This window comes from Nanorana parkeri, unplaced genomic scaffold (genome assembly GCF_000935625.1).
Source record: "Nanorana parkeri isolate BGI_ZX_2015 unplaced genomic scaffold, ASM93562v1 scaffold526, whole genome shotgun sequence".
In the NCBI taxonomy this organism is placed as follows: domain Eukaryota; kingdom Metazoa; phylum Chordata; class Amphibia; order Anura; family Dicroglossidae; genus Nanorana; species Nanorana parkeri.
Window position 1 is genome coordinate 1,032,323 of NW_017306794.1, and position 21,700 is coordinate 1,054,022.

Consider the following 21,700-nt stretch of genomic DNA (forward strand, 5'->3'; position numbering starts at 1 on the left):
TGTCAGAAGCAGGCTGTCGGCCAGCCAATGGCCGGCCGCTCGGCCAGCTTCGGCTTTCAGCACGGCTCAGCTGAGCCGATGCATATGCGTTCGACTCGACCAAGCCGCTCGGCCACGTTCGGGAGCTGTATGGGCTATAGTGAATAGCCCGTACAGCACCCCTTTGGTTCTACTGAACCGAAGGGGTCCTGGGGCCGAAGGATCGGCCGAAGCTACGTCTAGATCCTTCGGCAGCTACGTGAATAGACCCCTAAGTGACAATGTACACCAAGACGACCTTGTGCAGCATCCTGACGAAAGTTACGTACACTTTAAACATAACTTTCCAATGTTCTGACGGTAATGTGACATCTTAATAATATCAGAGGCGTGTGACCTGTCCACTCTGGCTATTCTGATTGGGCTAAACTGTTTGAGTTGGTATATATGGTTTTGAGTAACTTAACTGTCATGTTAAGCCTGTTGAAGGGGACCCTACGAGGCCCCGAAACGTTGCAATTTTTGATTTGACAAATTAGCATGAATAAAAGCCGCTTTTTTTTTAACACTATCCACTGGTGTGCTGGTGACATTTCATTGTTAAGTGCGGCCCTATCTGCGGTCGCTTCATCACCCATCTTTCATCACAAGGGGCGGCAAATATCTACAGCTACTCCTGAAGGTGGTGCTAGATAACCCATCAGTATGAGATTTAAGATCTCCACCCTGTCCTTCAATGAACAAAAGAGAAAACACAACTATTAACTTCTATTTGAGTGTATATCAAAACTATCCATGCAAGTACGATAAATATTTAAATCAGCATACCACATTTTACACCAATTGAAGAACCAAGAGCTTCAAACTGTTCAGAAATCTGAAAAGCCAGTTCCCTAGTGGGCGTAAGAACCAAAGCATAGAGCCTCTGTGGACCTTCCAGCAATGTTTGAAGTACAGGTAATGCAAAGGCACCCGTCTTTCCAGAGCCCGTTTCAGCCAAACCAATGATGTCACGACCTGTGATGAAGTAAAATAGAAAGCACCATATTAATCTGAAATTGGTCAAGATGTAATTTTTAATACTCACATGTATGCAGGATATAGCTCTTGTCACAGGAATCACAAACAAACATTACCTTTTCACCACTGAGGTACTTTGACATTTATTCTATCATACAATACTGTAACAAAATTGTATATAATTTTTTTGAGACAGATAGAACTTTGTGGTGATATTTAATTTAGTTTTTTTTTACTATATAAAGAAAAAAATACCAAAACATGTAAAAAAAATTATGTTTCCCCTACATTGCATCATGAAACATCTTCATATATTTAGGCCAAATTGTATTATGCTACATTTCTTTGGCAAACAAAAAACCATGATAGATAGCCAACACGCCAAGAATAAAATTTGTGTGCACCCGTGAACTACAATACCCAAAATTTCCCATAGGCGACACGAGGTAGGCTGTATGTGGATTTACTCTGCATCTTGTATGTGTAAATACACCCACAATTTACATTGTACAGCCTTATGCGCCCATGTGCATACGAATCTGTGCTTTGGCCATGCAGGGTAAAGTAACAGGATACTCCGATATCCATCCACCTGCTACACATAGAATACTTACCCATAACTTCCCTGTCAGTTCAGCCACCAGCAGCAATAAGAGGAGGCCCCATGAAGGTTCAAATAGCTACTTTCGAGCTTAGAGAGTTCTTTTACTACCAATATTCAAAAAAGGTTCAAGATGCCAACCAGAGAACTACAGACCAGTGAGTTTAACATCTACAATAGTATGCCAATTGTTTAAGAAAATTATAAGACTATTTAATGGATTTTGTTTGTAGCAATGGGATAAGGGACTATCAGGATGGATTTATGAAGACCCGTTCTTGTCAGACCAACCTATGAACAGTCTATGAGGGGGTAAGTAGAAAGCTAGATGGAGAAAGGGCGTTGGACGTAGTGCACATTGATTTTGCAAAAAGCATTTGACACTGTACCACATAAACACTTAATACACAAGCTGCAATCTATGGGGTAGATAAAATGGTGAGCACATGGATAGAGAACTGGCTACAGTTGTCCAGGAGTATGTTAGGGTTGCAACAACTAATCACTTAAATCGATGACAATCAATAAATGAGAATCACTGTCAATGATTCTCATTATCGATTAGTTGTTTTGATTAGTTGAATCAGCAGCCACCGCCGCCACTCCCAGTTCTTTTCCTCACTGGTGCAAGCTCCAGCGGTCGGTGTCCTTTTCAATCCCTGCTGCTCTCCCCGGCACCAGCGGGAAGGAGAGATCGCTGTGCCTCTGCATTCCCCCACTGCTGCCCCTGTTCCTCTGCTGATGCCCATGTTCTTGCACCTCTGCTGCTCCCCCGTGCCCTCTCTTCTGCAGGGTGGTAGAAAGTCAGCATCAAGTCTCCCATCCAGCTGCTGCGAGAAATAGCAATTGCTATTGGCTATTTTAAATTGCAATAGCTGGCTGGCTATTGCACCTGCCCACTGCCTGCTGTCAATCAGCAGATAAGAAATGAAGGACCACTTTGTCCTTCAGTTCCCTCTGTTGATTGACAGCAAGCGGGTGCAATAGCCACCCTGCTATTGCAATTAAAAAAAAAAAAAAAGTCAATAGCAGGCTGGCTATTGCACACAGCCATTGATTGCTGTGTTTTACATTCAGCTGCCTCATGTGCTATCACATAGGGGACTTGAGAGCCCCCCAATGTGATAGCAATGGAAAAAATAATAATAATAACAACAACATTAAAAATAATCCCTCTGCGCATACTAACGAAACCCAAGTCAGGTACAAAAAAAACCGACGATAGCGCTACACATTAGAGCTGCAACAGTTAATCGATTTAGTCGATTAAAATCGACGATTGAAAACGTTGCCAACGTTTTCGATCGTCAGCTATCGATTGATTTCCCTGTTCGGGGCTCCAAACGCGGCCTGAAGCACACGTCGCACGCTGTTTCCGTCCGGCTGCGCCCGCCGGATATAAGCCACGCCCACCGCACGCTGCTCCCGCCGTGCCCACAGGACGCAACTGTGCCGCTGTATAATGTACTATATTGCACACCACTCCACACCATACCATACTTCCACCGCGCCAAGCTTGCTCCCGTGATGGACTACAATCTCAATAGAAACTAGTAGTCCATCACTGGAGCCCTTTTTTTTTTATCCGATTAATCGAACTTAATAATCGGCTAACTAATCGATCTATGAAAATAATCGTTAGCTGCAGCCCTACTACACATCAGGTATCGCCGCGTGCTCCACAGAGTGAGAGCAATAATTCTTGGGCCAATATTCATGGCTAACTCTAAACACGGTTTTATTCTGTAGTAAACATTATGGGTTTGTAACATTCCATTTGTGTATTCTATTTTTAAACAAAAGATGGTATTTTTTTTTATTCGATGTAATTAAAAATCAGCCAACTAATCGATTATACAAATCATTGTTAGTTGTAGCCCTAGTATTGTTTATATATTAAAAAAAAAAAAATTGCTTTTTCAAATACTTCTAAGGTAGAGAGAGTGTGGTGTCCCACGGTTCTGTGCCAGGTCCAATAATGTTTAACCTGTTTATAAATTATATTGGGGGAGGTGTTAACTATGGTTTGTGTTTGTAGATGATGCTAAAATTGGGAGGGTAATATTCACTAACTTAGACTTGGATAAACTAGGGGAGTATGAAACTATGTGGCAGATGAGGTTGAATATTGAAAAATGTAAAAGTAGTGCATTTTGTGGATGAAAACAGATACACAGAATACACATTAATGGGAACTCCATTAGGGAAGTCAGAAGTGGAAAAATATTTGGGCGTCATAGTGGACTGCAGATTAAACAAAAGCATGCAATGCTAGGCTGCAGCAAACAAAGCTGCCAGAGTACTGTCATACATTAAAAAGTAACTGTACACTCTAGAGATAAAGCAATCATTTTGACGATTTACAGATAACGGATTTGGCCTCATCTTGACTATGCAGTTGTATTTTAGTCACCAATCCATATAAAGGATGCCCTTGAACTGGAGATAGTCCAGAGGAGAGCAAAGAAATTAAGGGGTTGGAGGACCAATGCTGTAAGACAAGGTTGCTAAATTTAAACTTGTTCACTCTAGAAGTGAGATTAAAAAGGGACATGCTTTTGATTAGGGATGCGCCAATCATTTTTTCCCGACCAAATACAAATACTTTTCCTCAAGTACTCGCCAAAACTAATTACCAATACTTTTTTCCAGTGTCATGTGACAGGTTTCTAAAACAATACAGACAAATGATTTTAGGACAGTAGTGAGATGCCAGGGCACGGTCACAAAATTAGCCCCCCTGGTAGTTCTGCCACTGACTCCAAGCCGTAGAGGGACTACAAATCTCAGCAATACATTATACAGCAATGCAAAATACCACCAGCTATAGAGGACTACAAATCCCAGCAATACATCATAAAGCAATCCCGAAAGGTAACCGGCTATAGAGGAAGACAAATCCTAGGAATGCAATATACATCAAGGCAAATTAATATGAAGCTACATACACTGTGCTGCTCTGGGGTGCCGGGCTAATAACTCCTGCGGTGGGCTGTGCAGAGTCTCACCAATGCTCTGAGGGTCTTGCGGGCAACATGGTTTCAGGAAGGAGACGATGTGCGTGCGGCAGTCGATGTAAACAGACATCAGGGTTCAAATTAGAGCTGCAACAATTATTCAATTAAAAATCGACGATGGAAAACGTTGTCAACGTTTTCCATCGTCGATTCGTCAGGATAAAATTCAAATTTCCAGCTCGCCGCTCACGCCACATGGGTTAATCCACTGGCGCCTACGCCGGTATACCCGCTCACGCCCACACTGAGGACATGCGTCTGGCCCTCTCCTTCCGGTGAGCTGCCCGATTCGCCGCTGCCGGCCGACAGCTTTTTAATGTTTCCTGTGCGTTTTTTTTTTTAAGCGGCACACTGCAGAACATTAGCAGCTATAGAGGAACACCAAATCCCAGCAATAATATATTAAAAACCCTGTATAATGTATTATTGCTGGGATTTGTTGTTCCTCTATAGCTGCTAATGTTCAGCAGTGTGCCGGTGTATTATACATTGGTATTCTGTAGAGCTGCAACAATTAGATTAAGTCGATTAAAATCGCCGATGGAAAACGTTGTCAGCGTTTTCTATCGTCGGCTAAAATGCCAGCAATAATACATTATATACAACGCAATGCAGAATACCAGCAGCTACAGAGGACTACAAATCCTAGCAATAGTACATTATAGTAAAATTTACTATTGCTACATTTCTCTATAGCTGCTGGTATTCTGCATTGCGTTGTATATAATGTATTATTGCTGGGATTTGTAGTCCTCTATAGCTGGTGGTATTCTGCAGTGCGCTGTATAATGATTATATGGCGAAATGCGGAATACCAGCAGCTACAGAGGACTACAAATCCCTGCAATAATACATTATATACAGCGCAATGCAGAACAACCCCAGCTACAGAGGACTACAAATCCCAGCAATAGTACATTATAGTAAAATTTACTATTGCTACATTTCTCTATAGCTGCTGGTATTCTGCACTGCGCCTCTGTATAATGTACTATATTGCACACCACATTTGTTTTTTTTTTTTACTTCCACCGTGCCAAGCTTGCTCCCATGATGGACTACAATCTCAATAGAAACTAGTAGTCCATCACTGGAGCCTTTTTTTTTAAATCCGATTAATCGAACTTAATAAAATCGGCTAACTAATCGATTATGAAAATAATCGTTAGCTGCAGCCCTAGTTCAAAGGAAGGCGGGCAAAGTCCCTCGCTTTCTGGGGACCTCGGCAGCCTTCCTGTGAACGGTGATGTCGGTTTACAGTTCCATCTTCAGTTCAAACGTTTAAGGAGTTAAAATCCCAGCAATGCATTTTACATCAATGCAGAATAATATAAAGCTACATATTCTGTGCTGTTGGGGTGCCAGAGGAGGATCTCTGTGAGATCTCTGGTGAGACCCCACCAGTGGTCTGGAGGTCTTGTGGGCGGCGGCGTTTTAGGAAAGAGATGTGTAGCGGCCACTGTAAAGTGGCGCAGAGGTTACCAGAAAGGCTGCCAATGTCCTCTGCTGGCTGGGGACCTCAGCAGCCTTCTTGTGAACCATGGTGGCTGTTTACAGAGCCAACTTGCGTTTAAAAATTTAAAACGCTGGTATCGATGCTTGGTGTAAGGGCATTTTCACGAGTACTTAAAATGCCCAGTATCAAACACAGATATTGGTATATGTGCATCCCTAAATTTTAATGTACAAAATGTTCACTGGCAATTGCAATATCAGCAATAAAAACCATTTGCTGTAAACTTCCTAAAGACTAGAGGTCACCACCTAAAATTGATGGCAAGCATTTAACCACATGGGGTGAAGGGGCTTCTTTTCAGTTAAAGGAGAACTATGAGATGAGTGATTTCCACTCACCTCATAGTTCTAGCCGACCTGTGAAAATGAGACTGTCACAGGAGTAAAATTGTGCAACTCTTTCACAAGCAGTGGCATCATGTAGATACCTTCCTCAGAGACCATAACATACAGGGGTACTCTTAAAGACTGAAACACAGAGACTCATATACACACGCTCACAAAAGGTTGAACTCTATGGACCTGTGTCTTTATTCAGCCTCAAATACTATCCAACTATGTAAGGATTCTCTCCATGTCGTCATGTGACAACACTGGGTTCCTAAGCAGCCACTCACCAAGTACCAGCACTATTACATGAAAGAAAGGGGAGAGAGCGTGAAAATACTGCATATTTATTTTCTTATGGAAGCTAAATAAAGTGGGGAGGGGAGTGAGAATATGATGCTGATGAAGCTACATTAAAAGGTAAACTAGTCCTTTTGCCCGTCTTGGGCAAAGCACATGTTTGGTTGAAAACGGACTTAAAATTGTACACCGTTCCGGTAAGTGATTTACATTTACTTAGTTCAAAAGTTTTTTTATTATTTTCATCGAAACATATACAGTAAGCATCTACATCATAAAACAATGTAACAAAACATAAAACAAAAAGACAGTCTTCATCTAAGCGGGATACCTTATTAATCCATCTCTATTGATTATACATTGAATAGTATCTGGTCTCGATTGATAACATACGCTTAACGTTTTTTATTTCGGCTAAAGCTGGCCCCCTGCCCAGCTTCCCGCTCCAAACTCCGGCATTGAAGGAACTATTCCTATTTTCCCCCCTGTAAATATACCTACGTCACATCTCGTTATCTTGAGGTGTAACAGTTACTCAACCGATGGTTAAAAACCAAGGAAATTATCGGCCATCCCTTTATCTTACCAGGAGATTATATAAGAACAATCGAGACCAGATTGCTAGGTAATCCCTATTATAGTGTATCATACATCAGTCTGTCAACCTGAGACTGCCTTACAAGACAAATACATAATCAAAAAAACAATGTGGCTACACAACAACTGTTACAGTAGGTTTTAATTTTGAACATATTGAAATTTTCTGGTCGGGGTGGGCTAGGGCCCGTCCTCGCTCCCTTCCTCTCATACTCCTACAGGATTTACATATGCCACCCAAGGTGCCCAGGTAAGTTCAAACTGTTCCATTTTGTCTTGGAGTCTACTCGCCAATTTTTCATGAGTCATAATCCAAGACAACTTAGTCCTAACCTGGCTCAGAGGCACCCTGGGTGTCTTCCATGTTTTAGCGATTGTAACTTTAGCTGCCAGAAATATGAAAACTTATCAATCTTCTAGAGTGTTTAGGAGTTTCAGGGATAGTATCATTAAGCAGGGCCAGCCTAGGGTCTCCGGGGACCCTTATGCCCACAACCCGGAAGATTAAGTTAAAAACCCCTCCCCAGAAGTGTCAGATACGCGGACATGTCCACCATACATGGTACATAGTGCCCTCAAGCGCACATCCCCGAAAACATAAGGGCGATGTTACCGGGTAAGTCTAAAAGGGCACTAGGTACCACCTGGAGAATACTTTAAAATTAGCTTCCGAGAGTGAGACATTAAGTAGGCCTCGGGTTGTCACCCTTGATCGACGTTTCCATCCCTCTTCCGAAGCCACCTCACCCAAGTCCTGTTCCCAAGCCAACATATACGGCTGTTTAAAAGATATAGGTCTGTAATTAGCCATTTCCCCATGATCTTTATTGGGTTTAGGAATTAAGCTTAAAAATGCCTCATTCGTATGCAAACTCATAGGCTCAGCCTTACCGATAGCCAAAAAAAAGGATTCAAGATGGGGGAGAAGTATTTCTTCAAATTTTTTATAGTAGCCAGCCGAGTAGCCATCTGGTCCTGGGGCTGAATATGTTTTGTCTGTTTAAAAGCTTGCTTAATTTCTACTTGCGTAACTGGTTCTTCCAATAAAGCTATATGTTCCGCCTCCAGACTAGGAATTGGCAAAGTTCGTATCCATTGCTGTATTGATGATTTAGGTATATCATGGGTATTGGTGTATAGCTAAGTGTAGAAGGATTCAAACTCCTGAACCACCACCTTAGGATTCTGCGAATAACTTCCATTCGCACATCTTAACCTAGGAATCCTATGGCTCCAAGGCCTAGGAGTTAGCCTCACAGCCAAAAGGTGCCCAACCTAATCTCTGTGCGAATAGAATCTCTGCTGAGCCCAGCGGAGATTTCGTTCTGCCACCGTCGTGAGTGCCAAGTTCAAAGCCAACCGGGTCTGATCTATATTATCCCTAAGGGCCTTTGTAGGGTTGTGTTTATGTGCAGTCGTCAAAGCCCTTAGTTCCTCCTCTAATTTGGAGATATGGGAGGTACGCTGGCGTTTCTCACGCGTCGCAATGGAGATAAAGTGCCATCTCAAGGTGGCCTTGTGTGCCTCCCAGTTGGTAATGGACGAGGACACTGAAGGGGTGTTGATACGAAAATATACCGTCAGCAGGGTTTCCACCTCCGCCACCACCTTCGGGTCACTAAGAGATGCCTCATTCAGTCTCCAATTATATAATCCACGGGTGGGGTAGGCCAGGGAAGAGGTCATCACGACCATAGCGTGATCCGACCAACTGGTCTCTCTAATTTGAACAGATCTGATACCCACCAACATTCGAGGAGGAACAAATATATGGTCTATACGGGCATATGTAGAGTGAGCGTGGGGAAAGTGGGTGTAGTCCCTCTTAGAGGGGTTACACTCTCGCCACGCGTCCACAAGGTGGTGCGCTTGAAGGAGCTTTACCAATTTCAATCCACGTTTGGGTGGGTATTTCAATCCAGTACCATGAGGGTGTGATTTATCGATACTAAGGTCCAAGGCCAAATTGGAATCTCCAGCCACTACCTCTATACGAGGGAAGAGAGTGGCGAAAACGTGGGTGAAGAATGCAATTTGCGCTGTGTTTGGGGCATAGTAGGAAATAAACGTAAACAACTGATCCCCAATGGTGCCCTTCAACAATATGTAACGTCCTTCGGGGTCTTTGATTTCTAACTGTACGAGAAAGTTGATGTGTTTTGCAAATAGAATGGCTACCCCTTTTGACTTATCTGCCGCATTCGCTAAATAGTATTGAGTATAATACTTGTGTATAAAGGATGGATTATAACTATGAGGGAAATGCGTTTCTTGGAGAAGCACATCTATTTTTTGGGAATGGTAGCGATTAAAAGCCACTCGCCTTTTCACTGGCGCTTTCAGGCCTTGAACGTTATGTGTTGCTATACGAATACGAGATTCACCTGAAGACATAATGTTCAGCTTTCTCTGTCAGCCTAGTTAGATCTTCCAACCAGTACGCTTTTTCTATCCAAGTTCGATGAGTGCCCCAAGTTACCATTACTCGTAGAACTTCTGTGATAGCTTCGCCGTGCTTAGGCGACCCTCCCACCCCTGACCAGATAAAAAATAACCACAAATCAAACACATTGCCACATTGACATATTCCCAATAACCACACCTACAACATAAAACATAACATACCTACAACATAGAACATAACACGAAAAAACAGCATCCAGGGCACCTAAGCACCCTGACATGCTCCAATTTAAGAGCTGCCCCATAGGGGCAGCTAACTTGGCTCGAGCCAGGGAAATCCCCAAGGATCGAGTCAAGTGAGGGCGCACGACTGCCGTCGGCAGGCCTACCTCTCCCCAGCTGTGCAACATCAAGCTAAATGGCATCCGTCAATCAAAAAAAGATAAAGTAGAAGAAATACATAACAAAGGGATCCATATTTGAAGTAGAATAGGCAGCCATTTTTTCTTTCTGCACTACCTTATCTGAAATTCATACTTGTGACTGTTAAAGATAACTAGTTTTAACAGTACTGTTACCATCCTAATGAGCTTTATCTGGACAACATTCAATTGCTTGTACATATATCCCAGATTCAACTGTTTCCTGATCTCTACTATTGAACATCTCTATCGGGGGTTTATATTTCTAGATTGGTATGTAATCCCTACTCGTATACTCGTCATGCTCTAGCCTTCTCAAGACCCAGTTCAATATAGAATCCGTGATAGTGAGTTGTTTATCGGTATCCAACCGGTAATAGACCCGAACCACTGTGACCCTTCCCTCCCTGTGCCCACTTCCCTTAGTTAATGCTTTCTACAGTGTTGCTGCCCCTGAATTCTTGTGCGAATGGGTTTGAAAAATAATTGATTAATTAACTATTATCATTATAATATCTAGTGAACTTAATTCCAAAAAGTGTCCTCCCTTACCTTCTTTTTACAACTAATTATTGATCCTCGTACACTCCCAGATGTAAAAATGATTGTGTATCACCTAGTAGACCCCCCCTTATTTGTCCATACCATTTTGCTTCAACTTCATACTCTATCCCCTCTAGTGTAAGTGTATAAAACCCTCCCCCGATACAGTGATTACTAATTACCCCCCCATAAAAGGCGCCCACCGCAGGGCAGGCCCCATTACTCAAACACTTAAAAAAAAGAAAAAATCCCATGTTCTACCCCTCAGCCCAATAATGTGCCTTTAAAATCCCATCGTGATTACCGGTGGATACCAAACCTCACTTATTTGCCAGCTAGTCTGGCCCTTTTGCGCTACAATTGGGCCCACTCAACTAGGTCTTCCCACATATAGGGCCTCCCACTCCATATCCCCTCCTTTAGGAGTGGTGCCCAATGTTTACAAGCCATGGGTATACAGCCTTAAATCAATTTTTGTTCTATTGTAGAGTAATAATGCACCTCCGTTTGGCCATCAGGAGGATTCATAATTTATCAGTACCAATCATTCTCCCCCCCCCCTTTAGGTTCTCTTCACATCTGGGTCTTCTGGGCCGAAGGCCGTGGATGTGGTCGGTCCCAAAGTGATGTTAGAGGGGCAGCCTTACTTCCTCCCCTCCCTCCAACTTGTGAGGAAGCCTTGCCTGGCTGTATGATCTCCGTCCCCTGAAGGCCCAGATGTGTGAGCAACCTTTCTCCCTCTGACAATGTTGAGAAGGAGTATGACCCATTCTCAAAGTAGAAGTGTACCCGTAATGGAAAGGCCCATCTATATTTAATAGTATGTTTAGTTAAAGTTTGAAGAAGGGGCCTTAGAGTTCTTCTCTTCTGAATAGTAGTAGGGGAGATTTACATTTACAGATGTTCCTCACTTACCGACTTACCTGTTTTGCGACCACTCGCACTTACGACGGAGCGCCGATCGACCTCCGACCTTGCGCGTCAGCGTCAGTGCGCCGTGTCGCCGGCGGAAGTGGTGTCCTCCGATCTTCATTTCGGGTCCTGGTAAGTATTTTCATTGCCTGATGTACAGTACACTGTTCGTTACTGTACATCGGCAACGCTATACAGTACTGTACTAATGCAGTACAGTACTGTATAGAGTTCCTCACTTAACGACCAATCCGTTTAACGACCTGGTCGTAGGAACGGAACTCGGTCGTTAAGTGAGGAATACCTGTACTTAGAATTAATTATACTGCATTAAAGTCTAAACAAATAAGCAGGCAATAATTGTCAGAACTATTGGGCAAAAAGGAAATCAATTTCATAGGCCTAAACATGTTTACAGATTTGTATATGGGCATACTGGTAGCCATTTTGTATTGTATCGAAGGTGAATACAAGTTCATTCTTCTTCTTGGACAGAGACTTTCACAGAGAAGTTAGGATTGTTAGTATAAAAACATTCTTCAGATCGTAAATTGTGGGGGGTCTCAGACGCACATCAGTTAAGGATGGTGCCAGCCTATGTAGGTCTTGATTGAGAGTTTAATGTTATTTTTTATTTTAAACACATCCACTTTGCCCATGTCGCTGGTAGCCAACTTCCACCTTTTCATCCGTTATGGGGCCTACATGTTCTGTCCTTTTGCTTTCGGTTGCTATGCGTTATTCATACTCTATTTTTGCTGCCCTGATTGCTCTTTTGCTGCATTCCTTGTAGTTTTTGAAAGCCAATCGTGACCCCTTGACTTATATTTTTAAAGGCCATATCCTTTTCTCTTATATACTGCTTTACTTTACTAGTTAATCACCCTAGTTAAACTTTTAATGTTTTGAATTCGTTGGTAAATTGAATGCATTTGAGAATTTTACTTAATACAAAATTTCCTTAAACCAATCCTACTTGTCCTCAGTGAATATGTTCAGGAAGATTTGGTCCCGCTTTGCGTCACATAGCAGGTATCTCAGCTTATTAACAGCTTCCTGTATGGAGCAATTTCTTAATATTTTAACAATAAAATCTGGACTTTTTTGCTAGAAAACATCTTAACCCCTTCACGACCTATGACAGGATAATCCAGTCATGAATCCTCAAGGGGTTAAAAACAAGAGTCCCGACAGCTCTAAGCTTTTTGTTCATACTTGTAGAGCCGGCGGCTAGCTTTACAGTAGAAGCATTCTATGGGACGGGGAGCAACACGTATTGCATCACTTCTGGTCCCCGAGATTGCTGGGCTCCTGAAGTTCAGCAATAGGCTTCTTGTGTTATCTACACTTCAATAGCATATTTAGAGTGTTAAGGTGATACTAGGACCCCTAGTATCTAAAAAGATTCAGCATTATTCCCAATCTCATGAGCAATGTCGTAACACACATTCATTAGCAAATCATTCCTGACTTACAGGCATACTCCTTCCCCTCTTCTTCCTTCCCCATCCCTTTGAAATAATGAAGCAGCCCTGATATTTGCAGCCCAGTAATTGTGACCCATCCAGCCAGGTTTCTTATATTCCCACAAGATCCGACTCCTCCGAGTCTGATCTTGTGGGAAAAAGTTCCAATTGTTCCATTTTGTTTGGCAAATTTCTAACATTTGCAAACATGCATTTCAATTTTCAGTAGTGCTGTCAATTTTCTTGTTGCTCACAATCTGGCTGCTATTTCTTGCATCAAAACTTTGTGCAATTGATTCCGATACTATCGATTCCCTGTTTGCTGTTCACCTCAACTATTTGCTTTTCCAAATAAAGTTTTTTTATTGGTTTACAAATATAGAAGATATCTTCACATATATATTTATACATTCAGCGTCATTTTCTGAAAGGTACAAAACTGTTGGGCACTCGTTTCAGAGACATAAGAAAAAGCGGAAATGCCGCTCAGCTATAGATAACATATTAGTACAATAGGTTGACAAACGTCAGGTGATACATGTATGTTATTGACGGGTAGAATAATGTTTACATTTCAGGTATACATTCCAACAGCGGGGCTCTGGCGCACAGCATACATCTACTATGGTGAGTGTGGAGAAGGCTCCACCATTATGCGCTATGACGTGCGCTCGATAAATGGAGCTCAAGGCTCTACTCCCAAAAGGTGCTGGCAGCGCACGAGCGTGTAGAGAGATGGAATGCACTCTGATTGGGATGTACCCAGTAGTTGCCCCCATTATGGGTATCCGAGCCTGTCAATATGCGACACCTGACATGACTAACAGACAAGACAACAGGGGGGAGGGGGATAGTGGAAGACAGGCAGGAGGGGAGAAGGATGAGTGAGTGTAGTTTTCGGTTGCATGTAGGTGTGATGTGTAGGAGGGTATTGAAGGTCAATTATATAAAAACACAGAGTCGGCGCGAGGTAGTTGAGGCAAAGTACTTATCAATCCAGGGAGACCAAGTATTTTCAAATTTGCTCATATGGTCATTGAGTTGAGCTGTTCCTTTTTCCTGTGACATAACCCAGTTGATGTGGTTAGTTACACTGTGGATACTGAGGGGCTTTGTGAGCCAATTTTTAGCAATTTCCCTCTTTGCAAGTGGTACATATATGCATGGATAGATTAAATTGTTTACGGAGGAGGCCTTCAGGCTTACAGTTAAGCAATGCGAGATATGGGTCTTTGGTGAGGGGTTCGGAGAACAGCGACGATAGGAGGGCGAACACATCCCAAAAGGACGAGGCTTGAGGGCAGCTCCACCAAATGTGGCAAAAAGTGCCTGGTTCCGGACAGCCACGAAAGCAGTTAGGGGAGCAATCAGGGTTATAGATAGCCACTCTGGCAGGTACCATGTACCAACGCATGAGGACCTTGTAGTTAATTTCTAACATTCCAACATGCTTGCACCGCGTGAGCTGGACTTGGTATTTGCCCAAGATTGTTGCCAGATGTCATCATAGGGGGACTCTAGGTCCTTTTCCCATTGGAGAACATAGGGAGTGAGGAGGCGTATCTGTGGGGGAGATCAGTGCAGTGTAGAGGAGTGAAATGAGTCCCGGCGTGTGTGGGTTGGTGTGGCAAACTCTCTCAAATGGAGAGAGCTGTATGGGATTGGGTTGCTTTGGTGTGAAAGCAGTAACAAAATGGTTTGATCTCGAGGTACCTGAAGATTTCCCTACTTGGGAGTTGTGTATGCTCTTGGAGGTATGGGAAGGATTTAATTCCTGCATCGGTACTTAGTTGTCAGAGGGTGGTAATGTTGCGTTCTGACCACGCAGAGAATCGTACTGGAGGGTGCAAGGCAGGGGTGAAGAGGGGGTTCGCCAGAAAGGACATGAGGCAAGGTAGGGGAGAGAAGGCCACGAGAGGTTTTAACAGAGTCCCAAAGTCGTAGGGAGTGGGACATAAATCGGGTTGGATATTATTGGTCTCTGTTTTGGGGTTAGCCATAGAAGGTTAGCAGCTGACATAGGGCGCACTAGCATAGTCTCCAAAGACTCCCAAAGGCGGGGTCTCGAAGTCCGAATGGTACTTAGCTAGTTGTCCAATTTGTGCCGCCAGGTAATACTTGTTTGTTTAAGTGTGGAACCGCTAGTCCCCCTTGGAGTTTCGGGAGATGGTGTGCACCTGGGTACTCTGGGTTTCCTGTCTCCCCATATAAAAAAGGCAAATATTTGTGATTGCAGTTTTTTCAGACTAGGACTAGGGATTGGACTGGCAGGACTCTAAATAAAGGATCTTCGCTAATATCATTTTGACTGCGGCCACCCTGCCTAGCCAGGAGAGTTGGTATTGGGACCATGTTTTCAGCATGCGCGATAGTTTGGCCACCATCTCGGGGTAGTTTGAGTTATAGAAGGCACGATATGAATTTGTCAGCTTGATGCCCAAGTAGGAAAGGTGGTCAGTGTTACAGGAGTAGGGATAGGTACTACGTAGGGATTCAACTAGTGGCATGGGTTGTGAAATATTAAGGGCCTTTGACTTAGATTGGTTAATACCCAAACCTGAGATATTTTCAAAAATCTGACAGTATAGCCGTCAGATTGGGTAGGGTAACAAACTGGATTAGTTATAAAGAGCAAGGCGTCATCCGCAAACAAACAGATCTTATGAGACGTACCCTCATAGTCGATCCAGGTAATAACGGGGGATTTACGCAGTTTTTGTGCCAGATGGTCTATCACTAGGGCGAGGAGGAGGGGCGATAGTGGGCAGCCCTGTCTGGTGCCATTAAGGATCGAAAAGGATTGAGAGGTGAAACCAGAGTATTTAACGCGGGCGGTGGGACTATTATAAAGAGAGGAGACCCAGGTTAGGAAGACGTTTCCGAAGCCCCATTGTCGCAGGGTATGAAACAGGTAGGGCCAGGATACACTGTCAAACGCCTTCCTAATATCGAGGGAGAGAAGCATGGAGGGGATTTTCTTGGTGGTTGCTATATGGGACAAGAGAGTGATTCTCCGAATGTTATCACTAGCCTGCCTAGTGGGGATAAAGCCTACTTGGTCATTCGAAATTATCTGGCCTATCACTCTGTTAAGGCGGTTGGCCAGGACTTTAGCGAACAACTTCATGTCCACATTTAGCAGAGAGATTGGTCTGTAGTTGGAAGGGTTAGTGTGATCTGAGGCTGGCTTGGGGATCATGCAGATCAAGGCGGTAAGGGAATCCTGGCCCAGGGTTCGGCCCATCCGTAGGGAATTAAAGGAAGAGGTTAAGAGTGGGATCAGGAGGTCCTTGAAAGTAACATAGTATGACAATGTGAATCCATCCAGACCCGGGCGTTTGCCCCGGGAGAGTGTGGCTATCGCCAGACCAACCTCTTCTTCCGTGATGGGTTCCTCAAAGTAGGCCACTTGGGACTCCGAGAGGTGGGAAAGGTCGAGCCCTGCAAAGAATTCGTCCGCCTGAAGAGTGGAGAAGTGACCTTGGGACGAGTATAAATCAGAGAGGTGTCGTTGGAAAACGTCAAGGATTTTCACTGGGTTTCTGGTGTGGGTTCCAGTGGAAGTGCGGAGCTTGATCGGTTTAAAAGAGGGGTCCAAACGTCTAAAGTTTGGAGGCTAAAAGGGAGTCTGCCTTCTTACCTTTTAGATAAAATGTATGTGCGGTACGGTGTAGCTGCTTGGCGGCATGGTCCGTCAGCAGGAGATTGAGAGCCTGACGGGCAGATTCTAGGTTGGTCTTATGTGCCGGAAATGGGTCTAGGGAGAACTTTTGGGAGCAGGTGTTAAATTGACGTTCAAGTTTTTGCAATCGTTCTTTCTTGAGCATAGAGGACAGATGGATAATTCGACCCCTAAGGACCGGTTTGTGCACTTCCCACAGAGTGACAGGGGAGATGTCAGGGGTCTGGTTGAGGGCTATATATTCAGCTATATAGGATTCCATCAACATTTTAGAGGAGGGGGTCCACTAAGAGGGAGTCATTTAGTGTCCAGACCGAGGAGCAGGAGGTCGGTAGCAGGGTGGGGAGGATCATGGTGACGGCTGAGTGGTCAGACCAGGGGAAAGGCAGGATTTTGGAATTAAGTATGTGAGGCGTCAGCGAAGCGTTAACAAAAATGTTGTCTATTCTGGAGAAGACATGGTGTGGGTGAGAATAGTGTGTATAGTCAGTTTTATGTGGGTTGACTTCTCTCCAGCTGTCCACCATGGAGTAGGAAGCTAATAAATCTCTAAAGTGTTCTCAGTGTGCAAGCAGGATGGAGATGGCTTAGACTTTTCTTTGTGAGAAAACATCACCATGTTGGAACCTCCACACATGATGATAGTTCCCGTCGACCGTGTGTGCACTTTGTCGAGCAGGTCTCTGAAGAAGGCAAGTTGATCCACATTGGGGGCATAGTTGATCCACATTGGGGGCATAGTAAGTGTCCAATGTAATTTCGCTATCGTCTAGGAGGCCGGTAAGGATCAGGTAGTGACCCAGGGGGATCTCGGGTCTCTTGAGTGACATACAAAGTTGACTGACATGCGGAAGCCTATGAGGACCCCTTTCCGTTTACGGGAGTCATTAGCCATATAAATGGTGGGGAATTGGGAGGAGAAGTATTTGGGGCAGGATGATCTAGAGAAGTGGGTCTCCCGGAGGAAGATGACATTGGCGTGGATGGATCTAATAAATAAAAAGGTCGTAATTTAGATCGTGCAGGTGCAGGTCCACTCAAGGCATCATGGTCTGGGAAAGTTGAGCTGCCAAAGTCCTTTCGTCGGTCGCCAAGGGTGTCTGTAAAGGCCAGAAGCTTGGCATTAGCAGGAAAGTTCAGAGGATGGTGTGGTGGGGCCATGGCTAGCATCGGTCGCATCAAAGGCCCAGAAGAGTCGGTATTGGTCTGTGGGATTTCTCCTCAGTCCGGGGTGAAATGTTCGTGGGGCATGGCGTTGGGTGGCGTCCATTCAGCGTGGTGCAGAGTTCTTGATGGTCATTTTCACAGCTGGGCTGCGGGAATCTCCGGAGTGATTTTGGTCAGAGTCGCTACGAGACCTCTTGGAGGAGGAAGCGGACGAGTGTCTTGGGTCCGTGGACGCAGCTTGGGGGTCCATAAGGCCCAGATTGGCCAGTTTCGCTTGCGTCTCTTCCAGGGTGAGAAGAGCAGTCGGAAAGGGAATCCCCACTTATATTGGATGCGGTGTTTGGTGAGCACTTCGAGGCATGGGCGAAGGGAAAGCCGTTTAGCAATGGACGTGGGGGCCAGATCAGTAAAGAGTTGGTACTCATGGCGCCTTGGCTCTGGCCGCTGCTACTGGGGCCTTTGGTGCGATAAAAGTGGAGCTTCATATATCAAAAAAAGGGGGAAAGAGAAAGAAAGGGGCTTTGTGGTGACCAGGAGGGCTAGAAATTGTTTCCTTTTAACGTTTGACACATTGAAAGAATAGAAACAATGCAAATAGAAGTCATAGACCTGAAAATAACAATGCCAATTCCTGGAAGAGTGCCGTGGTTGAGGAGAACAGATAAACAATATGCTTCGGGAACCCCCGGATGCGGAAGTTAGACCTGCGGGATCTATTCTCCATGTCCTCCAATTTGGACAGGAGCTGTGAGTTTCTCACGGAGATTGTCAATATCGTCAGCGACTAGATCAGCCTTAATGGTGTCACACCGGTCTTCCAGGGCCGCTGCGTGGTGCCCTATGTCACGAATTTCCTTTAGCAGCTTATCTGTTGGTTGGAGGTGGATTGGAGCACTTTTTGCAGCATGACATCGAAGCGCTGCAGGAGTGCAGATTGCGAGCGGCTCCGGGGGCGATTCCCCTCATGTGTGTCCAGATCTCCCTCCATCTCGCTACTAGAGACCGAGGCTCTGCGGGCCTGTGTCACGTGAGCGCGGGCTGGCGGTACCATCTTAGCAGAGGCCCGGGCCATCGCCTCATCTAATCGGCTGTTGCTTACCCTTCTGGGGGTTGCGGGTGCCCGAGACTGACATCTTCCGCTGCTGCAGGGTGTCCGGTATTCGTTAAGGTCAGTGGAGATGTTGGGGAGCGGGATGCTCCGTGCTACGCTGGTGTTTGCCTGGGTGAGCTGCGGAGCAGTCTTAAAAGGCCACCTCCATCGGCAGCTTTGCACATGCACTCCCCCAACTATTTGACGTATTTGATCTCAGTTCATTTCCTGGCTTAATCCTAGTTGATCCCTCTCCCCAGATTCTAGTTTAAAAACATCCTCTAACCTTTTACCATTTTCTCCCCCAGCAGAGCTGCACGCTCCCCATTCAGGTGCAGTATGTCCCTACTGTAAGGACAGTAGCTAACTAAAAAGAGTCAGCCCAGTTGTCAAAAAACCCAACCCCCACTTGTTCAGATCTCTGAGCTCCCAATGTCTATCTGGTGTGGCGTGTGGTACAGGAAGTATTTGAGAATACCACCTTGAAGGTCCTAATCCTTAGGGTCTCACCCAAGTCCCTGAAATCTTTTAGGATATTCCAACTTCCCGAATTTGTCATTAGTACCAACATGTACCATGACAGCTGGATCTTCCTCAGCCTCACCCAATAATCTGTCCATTCGATCCACAATGTGTTTAACCAAAGTGCCCGGTAAACAACATACTGTTCGGCGATCACATTCTTTATGGTATTACCCTGTATGTCCTCTAGAGCTGCAGCTAACGATTATTTTCAAAATCGATTAGTTAGCCGATTATTAAGTTCGATTAATCGGTTAATCGGATAAACAATAAAATACATTTTAAAAAATGGCTCCAGTGATGGGACTACTAATCCTAATTATAGAATCCGCTATCACCAAGATCTATCTTTGCTTGAGCCCCTGCACCCCTCTATACTGGAGCAGTCACTCTCCGTGCAGCTGGAGGAGATATTCTGCTCCAGCAATGCTACCCCTGAGCTGATATCCCCAACATTATTCAAACATGTATATTTATTGGGGTGCAACAGCTCAGGACTAGCCTCTTACGCTTTTCCCGTACCCTGCCTTCTAACGGTTAAACAGCAATCCCCCTCCAGGTCCTGCTCCTCCATATTACCACCCTCTATGCTTGCCCCGGCTAGTACCCGATGGGCAAGGTCCAAACTCATGTTATTAATGCTCCTCAGTGTCACCAGCTGGTTCTTTAGATCCAGAATCCGGGCTTCCAAACAAACCACTTGCTCACATCGCATGGAACAGTATTCGCTCTCGAACGGATGCTCAAGGAGCGCATACATTGAGCACAATGTGCACCGAGTTGCATTAACACCCACGGAGGTCATGTCAATGATTTATGAGGATGTCAAGGTTGACTTTTTTTTATTTACCTAGTCAGCCGATATCTTACAGATCGTCACAATAAACCAGTCCCCGATTCTCACGGATTCTTACAATGAAGCAGTCCCACAATTATCACAGATTGTCCCAGTAAACCAAACTCACACGTATCACAGCTTATTGTAGCAAAACAGTACCATAATTATCTCACCTCACTCCCAGATGATCGAGCAGCATGAGAGAGTGGCAGTTGGGGAGGAGAGCGGCTGTGTGCGTGGCCGAGCGGAGGATCGGTAAAGGTCAGTGACATTTACCGATCCTCTGTGTAAGGACACACACTGGAATGATCACACCAGTCTTTGTAAATAACTGGGATCACAGTACGGTGTCCCCAGTTATGAACAGGACATCACTTCCTGTTCATTCATGACTTTCTCAATGGGGAGAAGCACTCGGTACAGAGGCTTCCCATTCATTCAGAAACTGGTTGATGGTAAAATATTTACTGAGTGCTTTCCATTCATTGAGTGCTGAGGCTGCAGAAAAAGAAATTGAGGACTCTGTGTCCTGAATTTCTTGTTCTATTTCAAAAGGGAAATGTCAGGGCTCCATTTAGACCCCAGATATGTCACCGTAGCCCCTCAACAGTAAGAAAATATACTATTTTAACAAAGCACCAACCCTTCCTCACATAACATACACGTGCACCATATTGTGGTATACGCCATGCACATGCGCTGCAATGCGTTAGAATGCATCGCAGTGCATGATTTTTCTTTAAAAAAAACCCATTAATTTAACTGTGGTAGCGCATGGCAAAGCTTTGTGGCGCATTGCCATGTGTTGTGATACCTTGTGTTGCAATTAAATATATGCCTGTATCATTTTATCACAACACAAAAACAATTTATTTTTAAATATAAGTCGCTTAGTTTTGCGCTCCTTAATTTTTTTACCTTTTTGCAAAAAGGTGCAATTTCAAATATTTGTTATTTACTAAGTCAATAGTTTTATCCTTTTATATTTAGTCAGAATTTTTTCTTTTGTGCACAGATACTGATTTTATTGTGCATTTTTTTAAAATCAGTTTAATATTGATTTGACAAACATTTGCACATTTATCGCAGGGCCTACAAATTTAGTAGCACCATCTTTTTATTCTACCTGGCCTGTGCTTTCAGAAAATATATGGTTGGGGGGGGGGGGGGCAGTCTTTATCAAAATCAAATCAATGGGGGAAAAAATTGCAAAAATGTGGCCGAGGTGCAAAATGGTTGAGGGCTTGGCAGCGAAAGGGTTAAAAGCCTTTGCAACACATTAATTTCAGGTCAAGCGAG

At 44.3% G+C, this 21,700-nt stretch overlaps 1 protein-coding gene across 1 annotated transcript in view; it reads right to left on the reverse strand.

The window, feature by feature from the left end:
* Nucleotides 1-21,700, reverse strand: part of DDX47 (DEAD-box helicase 47) — a gene marked incomplete at its 5' end in the record, with an annotated part of 247,895 nt that overhangs the window by 197,186 nt on the left and 29,009 nt on the right. Inside the window, one exon of the mRNA XM_018561473.1 lies at nucleotides 808-996. Within this exon, the coding sequence (XP_018416975.1) occupies nucleotides 808-996 (189 nt within the window). The remainder of the gene's footprint in view (nucleotides 1-807; nucleotides 997-21,700) is intronic.